Source organism: Onychostoma macrolepis, chromosome 24 (genome assembly GCF_012432095.1).
Source record: "Onychostoma macrolepis isolate SWU-2019 chromosome 24, ASM1243209v1, whole genome shotgun sequence".
In the NCBI taxonomy this organism is placed as follows: domain Eukaryota; kingdom Metazoa; phylum Chordata; class Actinopteri; order Cypriniformes; family Cyprinidae; genus Onychostoma; species Onychostoma macrolepis.
The window spans coordinates 7,159,216-7,175,468 of NC_081178.1; the positions used below are offsets into that span (position 1 = coordinate 7,159,216).

Below are 16,253 nucleotides of genomic sequence, written 5' to 3' on the forward strand. Positions count from 1 at the left end.
TTGCAGTGTTAGTTGGTTGGTTCTTGTAAAGAGTAAACCCAGATGTGAACACCCTTAAATGTAACCATAAAAGCATCTACAAAACAAATGTTCGTCTTTTTGTTTAATGGAAATGTCAAATGATATTAAAATTCTGTTTTAAAATAAAACAAATTCCATTCAGTTCACAATGATTTTTATAGCGTTTTTCACAAGACCTAGTTTCAAAGTTGCTTTTTAGCCCTAATTGCCCTGAATATCCTTTAATCTTTAAAGCTGTTGCTTAAACAGTCAATTAAATTATTTCTTTAGAAAGGCTGTGCATTCAACGAATTTTAATGAAAACATCACAAATTATCCATTAAAGCACTTATCTACATCTACATTTCTGGTGGTCACCACGTTGAATAAAATGTATGCACAAAACAAATTAGACAACAAGAGAATGATTTAAAGAGTTTATAACATTTCAGTTCAAGCACTTGCAATGTAATAGTAACAAGTCTACTAATTGGAAGTGTTATCATTTCTGAGATATGCTGTAAAAGTTTCCAAAATGTTTAATCAATTCATGTTCAACCTTTTTAGATTTAAATCTTAAATCTAAATAAGAGCCAATGTTTGGCTGCTGATAAATTTTATCACTTGGCACTCGGAATATATATTTTTGTGAAGCCTTTGGGCCTTTTCTATAAAATCAAATTTGCTATTTTAGCTCTGTCACAATTCATTGTCAGACATATTATTGCAACTCGATGAAGGAAAGACAAAGGATGAAGTTAAAATTGGCCAGTCACATTGACTAAACGTCAGTAGAAAACTATGAGAATCTGACTGAACTGTTAGTATAGGTCACAGAGGCAAAACAGGTAACAGTGAAATACAGGGATAGCTGCACTTCCTTATACTCCTGATTTAGTTAATGGTATAAACTGACATGTGATTCTCACATGGTTAGCAGTACAGCTTATTAACCACATGGTTTTGAGACGCATTACAGCATTGCAGTCTGCAACTCAGACCTAACTAACCGTATAATAACTGGGAAATTGGATTATCTGGACATGCCATTATTTCCAATGTGTTCACTGCTTGTTTGGATTGCAATACTCTTTACAAGAATGAGAGCTGAATGCCAAATGAATGCAGACGCTGTCTATATCACAACCCTTAAGGCATGCATATATCATTAAAACACTTCAAAATGGTTTTAAAAGAAATCCTGTGTATGCACCACTGAAATGACTGCCAACAATTCCATTGTGCTTCAACACTTTTCTGCAACACACATCATTTGTATTCAACTAGTGGAACAGAATTTGTTATGGCAGCATTCCAGGAACACTTTCCTGATCTTAACAACCAGTATCCTCACACCCACAGATGATATGTTCAAAACAGCACACTACCATACTACTCTCATTATTTTTGCAGTATACTGGTAAGCCACTCCTCTGCAGTGAATGGGTGCCGTCAGAATGAGAGTTCAAACAGCTGATAAAAACATCACAATAATCTACAAATAATCCAGACGACTCTAGTCCATCATTTAATGTATTGTGTTTGTGAGAAACAAATTCATCATTGTGCCATTTTAACTTTAAACTATCACTTCTGGACAAAATACCAGTCCATAATCCATAATAAGACTTCCTTAAGCAAAAAAGGTTATCCCCTGTTTATAGAAAACCACTTTTCACTTCACAAGATATTAATTGATTAACTGGATTCATGTGGATTACTTGTGGATTATTGTGATGTTTCTGTCAACTCTCATTCTGACGGCACCCATTCACTGCAGAGGATCCACTGGTGAGTGAGATGTATTGCTAAATTTCTCCAAATCTGTTCTGATGAAAAACAAACTAATCTACATCTTGGATGACCTGAATTTTAACTTTTGGGTAGACTTCAAATTAAAATGTGGCCTAATAGACCTGATTAATATTAAACAAACAAATATATTAACAATAAAAAAAAGAGGAAAAACTCACTGTTCTTATGTCAATTCTTTGTTTCTGAGTGTTTACTTCAATATTTACATGAAAAACATTCAGCAAAGTTTACGTCATTGAGAAATACCTGAGGGCTACACTGGCCATTGTCTGATACTGTAATTTATTTTATAAACATTAATTACTTTTATGAGTGTGTCCAATAGCATATTAGTTTTTGCTTTGGTATTGTGAATTTTCACTGGAATCAATAGGGAATAGGAAATGTAGCATGTTGCCACAATCCAACATGCTACATGTTATCAACCATTAAAAAACAACATCACAACAGTTACTGTAAACTGACAAACCACTAAAACAATGGACTAAAAACTACTACTAAATACTATGCACTGGCCCACATACTAATTAAAAAAAAAAAAGGTATGCAGAATATAGTGTATACTGCACATTATGCACTAGCCTACTCTGGTACTTCAACACAGCCACACACAAACACACACTGTACACAGCAGGAATGTTGCATAAAGGGTTAACTGACCACTGCAAAAGAAGCAGTTGTGGCTTAAAACTGTACAAAATTGTAATGAAAGACAAAATACACCGACACAAAATAACCGACGTTTGTTACAATAAGTGACTTAAGAAGAAACTTTGACCTGAAACACCCAACTACTGCCTGAACTTTCATACTTCCAGAAAAACAACAATGTAAACACATGACTGCGATTACTTTTAAAGGAAACGTATGGACATTAATAAGGTTGGATAAAAAGTTGAGGATTTTTACATGAAAATGCGACGGTTTCACATTAAGAAATAGGTCTTCTTTCACAAGTACTGCATTAATGTATCACAGATTAATCTTAACGCACATCAGACTGGCAATATAACAATACGGGTTCATTTATGTTATGATACACAGTGTTTATACCTCGATATCCGGCAGCTCCTTGCTCAGCATTCGTGCCATGTTTCCTCCAAATCAAAACGAATGAAGATGAAATGAAGCCAGAGCAATAAAAGTGTTTGTATTCCGACGATAGTCCCGCTTTCGAGCCGTACAGGTTTACTTCCAGAGTTTACTCGTCGTCTTTCTTGGCAAACTACAGGATCCTTTCGCGTATATAGTCAGAATGGCTGAAAATCGTCCACTGCGACATCGAATTGACAGTTAAAGCAACCGCATAGATGTCTAGAGAGCTCCTTGAGGGGCTGGTGGGCACCTGTGGAGGGTCTTTCAGACGGCAGATAAAGTTTGTTTGACGCTAACTTTCTGCACACCGCGCAGCGCGTGAGGACGCCGTGTTTGCTTGGTCAAGTCAGGACGGGGTTAAATGTAAACACAATGGTAACTTATCCCCGTCTTGAAAATTTTATTGGCATATATATAATATTAACAATATAGTAATAGTAATAATAATAATAGTAATATATATATATATATATATATATATATATATATATATATATATATATATATATATTATTATTATTATTATTATTATTATTACAACTAGCCTACTACTATTATTTTTACATTGGTCCTTGATAAAGTGTTGTGGCTGGCTTCCAAGGCGTTGATATTTAGTTGCAAGCTGTTTTGAAAGCTTGTTGGCCTGTTGCTATGGGGTTTCTAGGGTGTTAACTATGTGTTGCATTACCTTTTATTCGTTAAATATAAATATAAATAGAAAAATAGAACTGTGTAGCCCCTTGTTTAATGATCCAGGCTGGTAACTTAATGGTTATGGGTTCAAACCAGTCAATTTCTGCTAATTGCAACTGTATTCCTTTATAGGTATATTCAAAATATACACTGCTTACAAAAATCACAAGCTAAACTTGTTAACTTGTAAATGTTTTTCATGATGTGGGCTATATTTATAATAGATAAATGCTGAATACTTTGTATTTAAAAAAAAATAGTATGTAAAAAAGTATGCATTATGAAATGAGAAACATTGTCATCACCTAAACATACAGTAGCCTATACAATTATTTGCAGAATGAAACCCCTGCAAAACTGTTTCCCATAAAATTACCTTTAATGTTATCATAAGTTGAGAAAATGACAAGCATCTGCATTCCCAATTTCCCATGATCACAGTAATTATGCATGTATAGAAAATACATGTGTTTATTGCACTGATACAAATTTATTTTCCCTTCATCCCTCAGACAAGCCCGTAAAATGCAGATGATCCCTAACAGCAGGGTTTGTTAGATCTAGTACAACACACACATCTTGTATTGATCACCTTGTGACAGAAGCGTCTGCAAGTCCGATAGTGTTTCAGTGGTGATCCAGTTCTTTGTAATGCAAGCAGCAGAGGATGTTAACCTTCATTTGTACAATGACTCAATGTTTGCAGAGAGAGGACTCGTTGAATATTGTGTCATTTTTTATATGTATGCTCTTCAAAGCATTTGATCATCTTGATCTGGCTCATTACCGTGATCTTTTAAAGGCTGTGTATATTTACCAAAACAGTAACACTAATGGCTAACCTATAAGTCTCTAGGCTGCTTTAAGGTGAGGTAGCATCACCGATTTGAGATGCTGCTTGAAATCGTGTTAAAAATGAATGTCTTTACAAAGATTGTTTATATTGATCATTTCAGTCATCTTTTGTTCTCTAGGCTTTTATCTTGACAATACGTGTGTTTATTGGCAAATAATTAGAATTTGTGACTGTGGTTCTGAAAAGCAGCGCAGTTATTGCGGTCGATACTGCAGCAGTGAGACAGTTAACTGCAAGTCCAGAGTGACTTGGCATTTTAAACAGCACTGCCATGTTTGTTGTTGTTATTTTTTTGTATTTCTTGCCTTGGTTATAAATCAGGTCAGGACTTGTCGCCTCAACCATAAACAGCTGCCCACCAATACATAAAAGTGTATAGTAGGCTACTTAAGGAATGGTGCTTAAAGGGATAGGTCACCCAAAAATGTTTAATTCTGCCATTATCCACTGTTCCAAACGTGTATGAGTCTCTTTCTGCTGCTGACCACAAAGGAAGATATTTAGAAGAATGTTGGTAACCAAACAGTTGATGGTAGCCATTGACTTTTATTGTATTTTTTTTCCATACTATGGAAGTCAATGGCTACCGTCAACATCTTCTTTTGTGCTCAATGGAAGAAAGACACTCATACCAGTTTGTATTTATGTGAGGGTGGGTAAATGATAAAAGAAATTCAATTTTTTTGGGTGAAATATCCATTTAAACCTAGAAGAATTCTTCCTAGCCAAAAAATAAATAAATAAAAAATAAAATAAAATCCCATAATATGCCTTGATTTCTAATAATACTCAGCCTTAGTTACATTTCCAAGGCAAAAAAAAAAAAAACATATTTTTTTACGCTGTTTAATTGCATTAAGCCCTTCAAAGTACATATATTTTCCAATATAATTACACTTCCACCAAATTTATTGAACTTTTACAGCCAATGAAATCCATTTCTGTGTAAAATGTAATTGACCACAGCAATGGTCATTTGTCTTTGTGAAGGGATGTCTCATCACTCACCGCAACACAGTTTTTGACCTAAAGCTATTAGTGGGCAGTATAACTAAAATATCAAATTATGAATAATCATACAATACAGTTTTTTTTTTTTTTTTTTTTTTTAGCTGAAGAATCAAATATGGGTTATTTTGCTGGATAAACTTGTCTAAACCCATAATGCCTGTCGTTCTGGAGATAGAAGCCGCTATTTCCTCACAGGCATCGGCACTTGAGAGCAGATCTCAATATTATACTGATGATTATTCACTGCTCAGGCCATTTCTGGTCATGAGGTGAAAGACTGCTTGGTAATATAATGTTATGATAATCTAGATGGTTCATAATGGGCCTCAGCAACATTTACTGTGAGTGTGCATATAGATATGTCTCTGTCCACACACAGACAGACAGGGAATCGCTGTGGTGCTGGATAAATGCCATCATTTATTTGGTAAATGAAAGAGCATTCACAATCAGCTGAGTAATGCATGATCCTTTATTGTCTCAACAACATTATTCCGAACAGTGTGTGGGAGACTGCATTGTCAGGTTTTTGGCATGGAAGTGTGTTTAAAACGATTAGCTTCAAATAGGATTTGCTTCATGTATGACCATGTCAAATCCAATTCCCCAATGACCATTTCACACATCAAGAATAATCCGTGATTTAATGTGCTTGTTCTCGCTTAAAAATTTCTCAGGCATATTGCCATCCACTGACATTTTTTAATATATAATTTAACTTTATTACTTGGAAAAGAGAACACTTTCCAATCGCACTTTACACTCTTGAAAATAAAGGTTATTTATTGCCATTGATGGTTCCTTGAAGATCCTTTAACATCCATGGAATCTTTCAATTGCACAAAAGGTTCTTTATAATGGAAATATGTCCTTCAGATTATTAAAATATCCTGCAGTGTAGATTCCAGATTTTTGTATAATTGCAGAGTCGAAGTTCAAGAGGAGATGTGAGATGGGGCCTTTTTCTGAGGGAAAAAAAATTAAATCTCCATTTGCACTGATTTCTAGGAGAAACAACTGAGATATTAACGAGATCTCATTTGTGATTTTTGTATATTCATTATGGCATGCATTTTGATCTAGAAGATGCTTTATCGATACGTGGCATCAAACATCACATCTTTAATTTGCCCGGCATATTGTCAGCTTTAAAACTAACAAGACTGAAAATTTTATCCCATCAATAATGCATGATATTTACAGGCTGGTGTTGGAGCAGAGAAGAGCCCAGGGACTCGGTTTTCCCCTCGACTTCATTTGGCTTTGTGACAGGATCCATAACCCTCTCTGAATCCTATCAAATGATGTGGTATGAAGTGTCATCTTCTCTCTGAGCGCTTCTGAAGAGTTTCATCTCTGCAGGGAACTGTCATCAGGTTCCTCTTCCTTTCTCTCTCTCCCATTCCCATCAATTGGATGGGCTATCAGACATGTCCAATCAGAGGCTAGTTCCACTGGTCAGACTGAAGGTGATCAGCAGGTGAAGTTGCTCCCCTCTGCGTCTCTACTTCCTGTCCCACCAGGGCAGCATCCTCTCCATGGTCTTTATCCATCCTGAGTGCAGCGAAACAACACAAGTAGTCTCTGAGATGCACAAAAGGTTTGTGAGTGTGTGTGTGTGTGTGCACGTTCTTTCTGCTTCCTCTAGTTTTGTGTTATTTCAAAGGACAGGAATGCAACCTTGGAAAATGTAGTTCATAATAGTTGTAAAAGACTTACATAAATTCATAAATTCAACTTCTGTTAGGGTTTATGTGGGTGTTAAATATTTTTCATGTACAGTATTCATCACAATCAGTTCTTGAGCATTAGATTCGACTAAAACATTCTTGTTTTTCTTACATATATCATGTTTATTCATTTCCAACATTCATATTCCAGTATGTTCAAAAATATAAAAAACATTTTTCTGTTTGTTATGAAAGATTAATCCCCAGTTGCTGTTGTATTTTGCATGAATTTGTCATGCCCTGAGGACAAATCCAACCCATACAAATTTACATCCTTGCAGGGTAATAAATCTCTCAGCACATAGCAACAATCTTGCAAAATCATTAATGTTTTTGTCCTCTCTTATCAATTCCATTTTCTGGAGTAATTGAGCAGTAATCTAATTGGTCCAGTGACCCTCTGCATAATTAAACGTTATCAAAGTGATCTGTCGGCAACTGGCAGAGAACAGATGTTGCTCTTCGGTGGAGTAATCAGTCATCGACCCCTGGCTTGAGCCAATCACAATTACCTTGATTTTTGCAGTCCAGAGTGTGAGACCCCTTGTTCTAAGTCACTCAGAAACCCCCGAATGGATCAATAAACTCCTCAGTAGCTCCGCCCACCTTGTTCTTACTCGGCAGTGACTTTCATGGGATTAACCTGTTACATAATGCAATTTCAGTTTACAACAGTTCATTTAAAACTTAGGTTTGAACTAGTGAATCAGAAATGATGCACTTTACCATGTTCAAAAATTAATATTGTTTTGATTCTTAAAGTCCAGTCACATTTACTGCTGCTCTGTGCAATTTTATGTGCAAAAATAATTTCAATAGGAATCTGTGTAATTGGAAATTTTGTGTAGGAAAACGATTTCCCAGTGCAAATTTCACAACGGATTCATTCAAGCCTGTCACACGTATTTGGTGAAATTGAAAGCTGTTGGTTCCAAGGTGACTTCTGTAAGCTGTGCTTCATATATACACTGTAAAAAGTGAAAGTTGACTTAACTTAAAAAAAACTGAGGAACCTTACTTAATCATTTTAAGGCAATGGGTTTCCTCAATTTTTTTAAGTTAAGTCAACTTTGACTTTTTACAGTGTATACACTATTGACAATAGACAACGGACCCTTTATGTTTTTGTGTAAGAAATCCAGTCATTTCTGTAGGAATCTGCATGATCAGGAGTTTCGCATGAGGGTGAAAAGTTGCCAGTGCAGATTTCTTTAGCTGCTTGCTTAGACTTTTTGCCTGCTAAATTTTGCCAATTTTATATTTTACTATATAAAAAGAATGCTCAACAGCGCCCTCTTTGCACCACTTCACCCTAGATTTCACACTAGACTTCACAGCGGACTACTACCCAATAGTCTACTTGGCATTATGTGGACTACATGGGTGCCATTTGGGACAAAGCCGATATTTATTTTACAGATAGTTTTGTAAAACTAAAATACTTGCTGTACTTTAAATTTGTAACAGCGACAGATGAGAGTATAACAATAAACTGTAATGTATTTTCTCACTAGTTTGTCAAATTTTTGTTCTCAGTTTAGGCGTGCTGGCTCATCTTGCATGCAAAGAGGAATTAAACATAATTGGAGTGTTGTGTACCTGTTACAAAGGCACATGAAAGTTGTGATCATCCTCCGAATGAAAGCTGAATCGTCAAATCATTTCTGTGTGCCTATAAAATCCTGATGTGATCTCGTAAATACAATGGCTTTCTTTTGTACACTTTCAACAGCTGCACTCACCATTCAAAGAATCAATAAAAGACCTTGAAGAAATTATGCCAGCTGATATGATGTAATCTTTTATTGTTGGCTAGATAATGCCTGGGCTGTACGTGACTGAATCACTCAGTACTCTTTTATTCGCGCTCTTTCTATCTCTCGCTCTTTATCTCTCTCTCTCTGTGCTATGGATGTCCTAGCATGTCTCAAACAACCAGGAGACACACTCTGCCTCCTCTTTCGCTTCGGTTTCATCAGCAGTGTCGGGATAAAAGGGCCTTAGAGGCAGAATAATTAGATCAAACAATAGATTTAGGATTCAATACAAAATAAGAATATCCTCTGTCTTATGGAAAGGTTTACCCTCGTTCGGTGGCTACTCAGAGCTTCCCCTGTCCGAAAATACCGGTTAGTGCTGGCTTGGCTCACAATGGTCCATTGCTTGGTTTTAGAGAAAGTAATGACAGCTGGAAGCCTTAAAGTCTTTAGGAGGGAGGCATGAGCTCTTGCTGGGCTGTTTGAGGATCCAAGGATAGCCAAATAACGGTTTGAAATCAACGGCATGAACAATTCTGAAAAACAAGGCAGAGTTAAGGTTAGCTCAAGGGTATGAGATACTCTAGTCTACACAAGTGTAAACACTTCTAGCTGTCTTTTAATATCAAAGATTACTTAGCCTACTAAGTGTGTGTGTGCAAAGAAAGAAAAACAACTAAATATTTGTAAAAAGTGTAATGAAAGCATACAAATTATATAATATATTATATTATAATTTAAAAACTGACCTCACTTGGGGAAATTGTGTTTACAATTTTATATTAATTTTGACACACCTACATTAGCTAAAGCATACTTTGTGTTTCAACAGTTTGTCCTTTTATTATTATTATTATTCAGTTTAGTGTAATGTATAGGCTAAATATGATTTTTATTCTAAAGCAAGACTAAAATTTTAAACTTTTAAACGAAATTTTAAACATTTTAACTTCTAAAACCCGCATGCGGCAAATGCTCAACAACGCAGCAGTAGAACGCAAAAACGTTTTCTGTAAATTCTGTATGAACTCTCATTTCGTGCTCGTTTTGATTCAGAGCAATTCGGGAAATTATAAACAAGAGACAGGCTGTATCCGAAATCGCCCCCTATACCCTCAAATAGGGCACTATTTGAGTGGACAGCCATTTTTAGTGGTGTCCGAAACCATAGTGGACGTTCTCGAGTACACTCATTCAATCCCACAATGCACCGCAAAAACGAGTGTACAACCGATGTACACTCATCGGCTAGAGATAACCCATAATGCACTGTGAGAGTCACGCGCCGAATGAATTCCCGCATCTCGCCAGATGAAGGCGCCCGCAGTGCTCGTCCAACACAGGTACAAATTCATTGTAAATTGATTATTAAATTGTTTAACTATGGTTTATACATAATTTCCGTGACAGAGTTCAAGATAAATCCTTACTACTGGAGCTGTCCGTTTCTAATGATTATTAAACAGCAAGCAAAGCGGGTGTCCGAATGCACGCACTCGTTTTAATTCACTCCTTCAAGTGAACTGTATGAGTGGACTAATGTAGGGAATAGTGAATGAGGGTATAGGGGGCGATTTCGGATACAGACACTTGCTCCGAACAGATTTGAATCGACAAGTTGACCTAACAGCTGAAAACGAATCGGTTCAGAATCAGATCGTGATTGACTGTATCCGAAAACTTCTGCAGCTGACTTGCTGTCTCGATGCCTTATGAGGCTTTGCAGGCAGCATTTTTGCACGAAGGCACCTCATGAAACTGATTTCGGACAGCCTTCTAAGGCAGCCTAACGGTTTAATGGTGAGCATGATTTCACCAAGTACAACATGTTCCTGGATCAACATCTTTGTTGATCCTGGAACGTCATTCCAATCAACCAATCAGAATTGAGGGATAACTTTTCAGGAAATATAAGTTTTAGGCTTATGATCAGGGTTAGGTGCTTCGACACCCTTGTTAATCAGCTATCATTTCTCACTGATTTTAGGAATAAATTATGGGTAGGGTTAGGTTTAGGGGTAGAGATTGGGTTAAGTCTATATTTTTGGACAATAATGTTGATCCAGGATCAACAAAAGATGTTGATCCAGGAACATGTCTTACTTGGCAAAATCACGGCGACCCGGTTTAATGATCTATAACAAAATAGAATAGAGTTTTGGTGATAACTTACGAATATTTAATTACCATAGTACTGATTTCTCGCTAGAAATAACAGCAAAAGTGCAAAAAGTTAGTCAGAAATATACATTTACACCCAAACTGACCACGGAACGCAACTTTCAGAGGCCATCTTTATTTTTTTAGCTCAACCATCATGGAATGGAACGCACAGGATTGTGGGATACCAAAGGCAGCGAAGGATACATCTATGCTGCCTTCAAAATCGATCATATGAAGGTATCTCATGAGACAGGAAGTGAAGCTAACTTTGGATTCGGACGTGCCTTGATGCCTTCCTACCTTGGAATACGTCCTCCGAAGGCATAATTTTTCAGTTTTCGGATACAGCCAATCATTAATAAGAACCGGTAAAAGTTTTTCTAAAAGAATCAGCTCACAACAATGATTCATTAGGGAATCAGACTTTGCTATTGCTTCTCTTAGCAGGTAGGCTACTGATGTCTTCATCTTGAACTAACGATAAAACCACGATATTAGGCTTTAAAATGTATTTAAGTAAACATCTTCTCTAAAATGAGAGTACTCTGTTAAAGTTAAATGTTCAATAGGCTAGTAAAATACTGCTTTCTTGCATTTGTCAAGCATTCGCGTGTTCTTTTGCATACTTGCTTACAGCTTATTTCCGGTTGTTAGCAGATTATTACATATAACCAAAACATTTTATATTTAATATTGGCAGCGGCTATTTACACTGTGAAAATAGCATATTTTCTTAGCGATAGATGCTATTTACACTAAGTGCAAATAGCGATGGATGTTATTTACACTGTTAAAATAGCAGGATTTCTGCTATTTATATTACTTATTGCAAATAGTGGCAATTATCTGCTCCTCAGTATTGTAAAACATTATAAAACAGTATGCAATAACTTATTGAGTGTAAATTTTAATTTGAATTCAAACTATTAAATGGATGCCACGTTATTGGGACAAAAGCCCTCCCTACACCTACCCGATACTTTATTTTCAACTTTTTTATTATTTTCTTAATTTTTATTAAAAATAAATGCTTTTCTGATGTGATTTGAAATTTGAAAAGGGAGAAAAAAAGTTCCCCAAAAGGCAGATTCGAACCCAGGTCAAAAGGAGTATGACCCATGCTTTACCATCTGTGCCACTGGAGCCGATGATTGGCATCAGTCTTTTGTAATCTTCACTAGCTCAATCACATGTTGGTGGGCGGAGTTAGTGTAAATAGCTTCTGCCAACAAGGCGGGCTATTTGCACTTAGTGTAAATAGACACTCCATTTAAGATTTACCTTGGAGGTCAATCAGTATGTAATTGTGGGTGTAAATGTGTTATTTTAGGAATCGGGTGTCATTGTGGAATTTCCCCAGGGATCCCAGAGTGTGCTGTAAATGAATGTGGCATCTCATTAACAATCAACATGGTGAGTACAACCTGGCTTGGGCCTGTTTTACATTCCTGACACTTTCATACTTCACACATTAACTTCACGCTTGTTTATTCCTCACTAACCGTGAACGATTTTACATTAACACAGTATTTATGGACCTCTGTAGCTCACACATCATACTGAAACAAAAACATTGTATGCAAACAAGTGAACACCAAACACTGTTTTCTGTTTGAATATCACCTTGTCTGTTTAGGCTCAAATGTAACAGATCCATATCGAAATGATGTAGAATCCATCAGCACAGACATCAAATTACCATGCAATTAACATCTAACCAATACAGCACAATTTTAACACTTTCAAATAAATATTAATTCATGCGCACACACAGAGACACACACATGCTGAAGTGTTCCCTTGCCAAAGCAAACACACTCCGGAGAGAAGCGCAGATTACCAGAGTTCAGTGTCCCAGCATCATGATGAAACTTCACGGAAATAACCTGCAACATCTGCACCGTGGCCAGTGCTGCGGAGCAAATGCATCTTTGCCTCGCACTTATCGCCTCACTCCCTTGCCCCAATGCATTCTGGGGGTTGGGTGACAAAAGGCACAAAAAAGCATTTCAGTCAAGCTTAGTCCTTTATGAAGCTGTCATGTTAGCCTGTGCTCCAAAACCTAGTGAGCTGCCTACCTAGACAGCATTTTGCGATGCTTTTAAGATGCCTCATTTTGGGATTCTGTTGCCTGATGCTTGGAAGATGATGTAAAAAAGGGCACAAGATCATAATGCTAATGTTAAGTTTGCAGATGCTTTTCAACAAAATTTCCCCAAATTGAGGATAAAAAAATGCTATGCAATCAGGTTTTATCTTCATGTAACTTCATTTATAGATGCATTTTTATTAAAAAATAATTTATTTGTGAATGTGCCATTCTGTTGCACTTGAAAATTCAAGCTTTTGAATAGAAGGCGAAATTGCACGAATAGACAAAACATTCCTAGAATGAGTCACAACAAGCTTGGTGTAAAAATACATTTATTATAGAGTATAGAAATGCTGATTAAAGCCTAAATATACGTATATTCTATCTTATAAAAAAGTATTGATACAAATAGTATGGAAGCCCATTTCCGACAAAGAATAAAAAATAAATAAAATCTAATTACAACTTTTTTTCGCCAAACTTTTGTTACTCAAAACTGTGAGATATGAGATGACAGAATAAAAAATAGAATTGAATTCTCATAATTTTGACTTTTTCTTCCTCACAATTATGAATCTATCTCACAATTCAAACTTTTCTTCTCAGAATTGTGAGTTTTTCCTTGCATTTTTAAAATTTCCTTATTCCTTGGCAGAAAGTGGATTCCATAACGTAGTTCTAAATATATAAATAAGTATTTCATGTACTTGAGCGCTTATTAGTGCAAAACATTAGCATAAAATTCTGTTGTAATAAATTGGAAATAAGTTAGGGCCGTTTCACACAGATTGTGTTTCTCCATTCCTACTTTATTGTTTTTCTGTGTAAAAACATGCAATATGGACATGTTTGTCTTTTGCGGCGGCTCACACATGATGTGCCACTCAAGTTAACATAAGTTCAGATTTAAAACAAATGCTTCTCAAGACCTTTTGTTTTCCCCATTTTGCCATTCAATCAGTTTGGATGTCGCCTTTGAAGGCAGCTGCCTATGTAGACGGCAGCTCACTCGATTTCAGAACAAAGCTATTATGTGGAATAAATGTATCAGTTATGAAAATTTGTCTGGGAGCTTCACGGGTTCCCGAGGTGTACACTTTAGTCCCATAATGCCTCAGAGACCAAAGAAACTTTAATTACAAATCAAGCAGCACGGGCTGTTGCCAATGAAACGGCCGTCCTATGCACACACTCCAAAAAGAAGTGTTATTCTTAATTGCAGGTCAGTGTAAAACTGATGTGTCAGCTGCTGTGACTGCTAATTAATTCTGCTCACAAACGAAGCCAGAGACAATCTCCATCTGCTGCTGTTTAACCTGGGAGAGAGTGGCATGTCGGATTGTCATGCTCTTATTATGATAGAGTGCTCGTCTGCGATTATGACTTTTAATGGAACAAGGAACACTGACGCACATGCTTGTTATCACAGTCTAAAAGGTTTTCATTCCAATTATACAAATGTGTGTTTTCTCTAGCAGTGATTTTTTAGGTTTATTTCAAGCATCTAGTTTGAAACTTTCATAAATGATAAATAATTAATAAAATAATAAAATAAAATAAATCATTGTAAATCAGAATAATTAAAATGCATGTTGTATATGTTTCAATTGCATACCATTTATTAGCTAATATGTATGTCGGCTAAAACAATGCTTAAATATATTTTCTGTTACCTTTTTCATACTATATATTGGGGAAATTTATATGCCAAAAAGGTCGCAAAAGGTCAACGTATACTCAGCGAACTGTATCTTTTCCCCAGGGCAATAATGGAAGAAGAGTGTGTGTGTGTGTGTGTGTGTATACACATACACTGTACATATATGTGTGTTTGTGTAGAAATATATATTTAACTTCTGCAATACAACCAATATTCAACATAAAACTGAAAATTCAGCTGGAAATAATATAGGATATATTGGTTTTTATAGTATTTCCTGCCCACGCGGCCTTGGTTACATCAGCAGAAAATACTAAATCATTAAACAGATAGAGAAAGATATTTAATGTTGAGAAAAGCACACATTTTTTTTTTTACAATAAAAAAGACTGCATTCTGTTTTTTTTTTTTTTTTTCAAATAACAATAGTGGAGTCATTAAAAATGACTCCTTAGATTAATATGCACAGTGATGAATCATGCACAGTCGGACATTATCATGGAACATAAAGGAACATTTATAGGTTCAATTTTTGATTATAAATGAGGGCTGATCTTTTAATTCAATCAGATATGGGGTTGGCTGTGTGGACACGTGGTCTTTCAGAAGAGGGAAAATCAGCCCCCATAATGCTTCTGTTGGAGAAAACAGGCATCATCAATAATGAATTACTAAACAAGGCCGTCATTAAGTGCTTCCCACTGTCTCTGTCCAGCGCAGGGATAGGGTGGGCAGACAGCATGACTCATGCACGGACTTGCAGAGATTATGCTGAGAAATAGAGATAGATTTAGATCGAGAGAGAGAGAGAGAGAGACAGAGAGAGAAAGGAAGGAAGAGGGAAGGGGTCAGGGTGGAGGCAGTGAGGGACAGAGTGGGCTGCTGTTAAGAGTTCATTCTGAAGTTAAGAGTCACAATGACAGTCTCTTGTCAGCAGAGTAGACCAAAACACACAACACACTGCACTGTGTCTGTGCACGACTCTAAATGATCCTATAAGGCTGAGAGACCAAAGAGATTTCTAAGTGATTGTTAAATGTTATTTCATAAAATAAGACCAGGATGAAGAGGGGGAAATAAATGAATAAAATGATCCAGATATTTTTATTTATTTGTCTTTCCCTTATTTAATTCTGTCTGTCTGTCTATCGTCCACCCGTCTGTCCATCCAGCTATACATTTTTCATCCATCCATCTATACATTTTGCATCCATCTATACATTTTCTGTCCGTCTGCTTATCCATCCATTTTCCGTCCGTCTGTCCATCCATCCATCTATACATTTCATGTCTGTCTGTCCATCCATCCATCCATCTATACATTTTCTGTCCGTCTGTCCATCCATCCATCTATCTATCTATACATTTTCTGTCCGTCTGT

At 36.3% G+C, this 16,253-nt stretch overlaps 1 protein-coding gene and 2 long non-coding RNA genes across 8 annotated transcripts in view; 1 reads left to right on the forward strand and 2 right to left on the reverse strand.

The window, feature by feature from the left end:
- dpyda.1 (dihydropyrimidine dehydrogenase a, tandem duplicate 1) overlaps positions 1 to 3,271 on the reverse strand; it is a 189,784-nt gene extending 186,513 nt beyond the window's left edge. For 3 of the 6 annotated variants that reach the window (XM_058765966.1, XM_058765964.1, XM_058765965.1), the window contains exon 1: positions 2,869 to 3,270. In XM_058765966.1, the coding sequence (XP_058621949.1) occupies positions 2,869 to 2,907 (39 nt within the window). In that variant the 5' untranslated portion in view covers positions 2,908 to 3,270. Of the gene's footprint in view, positions 1 to 2,868 lie in introns of all 6 variants that reach the window. The other 3 variants (XM_058765968.1, XM_058765967.1, XM_058765969.1) reach the window with 1 other exon arrangement.
- LOC131533618 (uncharacterized) overlaps positions 2,650 to 16,253 on the forward strand; it is a 45,056-nt gene continuing 31,452 nt past the window's right edge. The window contains exons 1-3 of the long non-coding RNA XR_009269169.1: positions 2,650 to 2,697; positions 6,674 to 7,070; positions 12,451 to 12,533. This is a non-coding gene — a long non-coding RNA (uncharacterized LOC131533618). The remainder of the gene's footprint in view (positions 2,698 to 6,673; positions 7,071 to 12,450; positions 12,534 to 16,253) is intronic.
- Positions 6,315 to 14,633, reverse strand: LOC131533617 (uncharacterized). The gene is made up of 5 exons (XR_009269168.1): positions 12,961 to 14,633; positions 9,285 to 9,493; positions 7,713 to 7,843; positions 6,672 to 7,024; positions 6,315 to 6,435 (listed from the first exon to the last, which is right to left on the reverse strand). It is a non-coding gene; the product is annotated as an uncharacterized LOC131533617 (long non-coding RNA).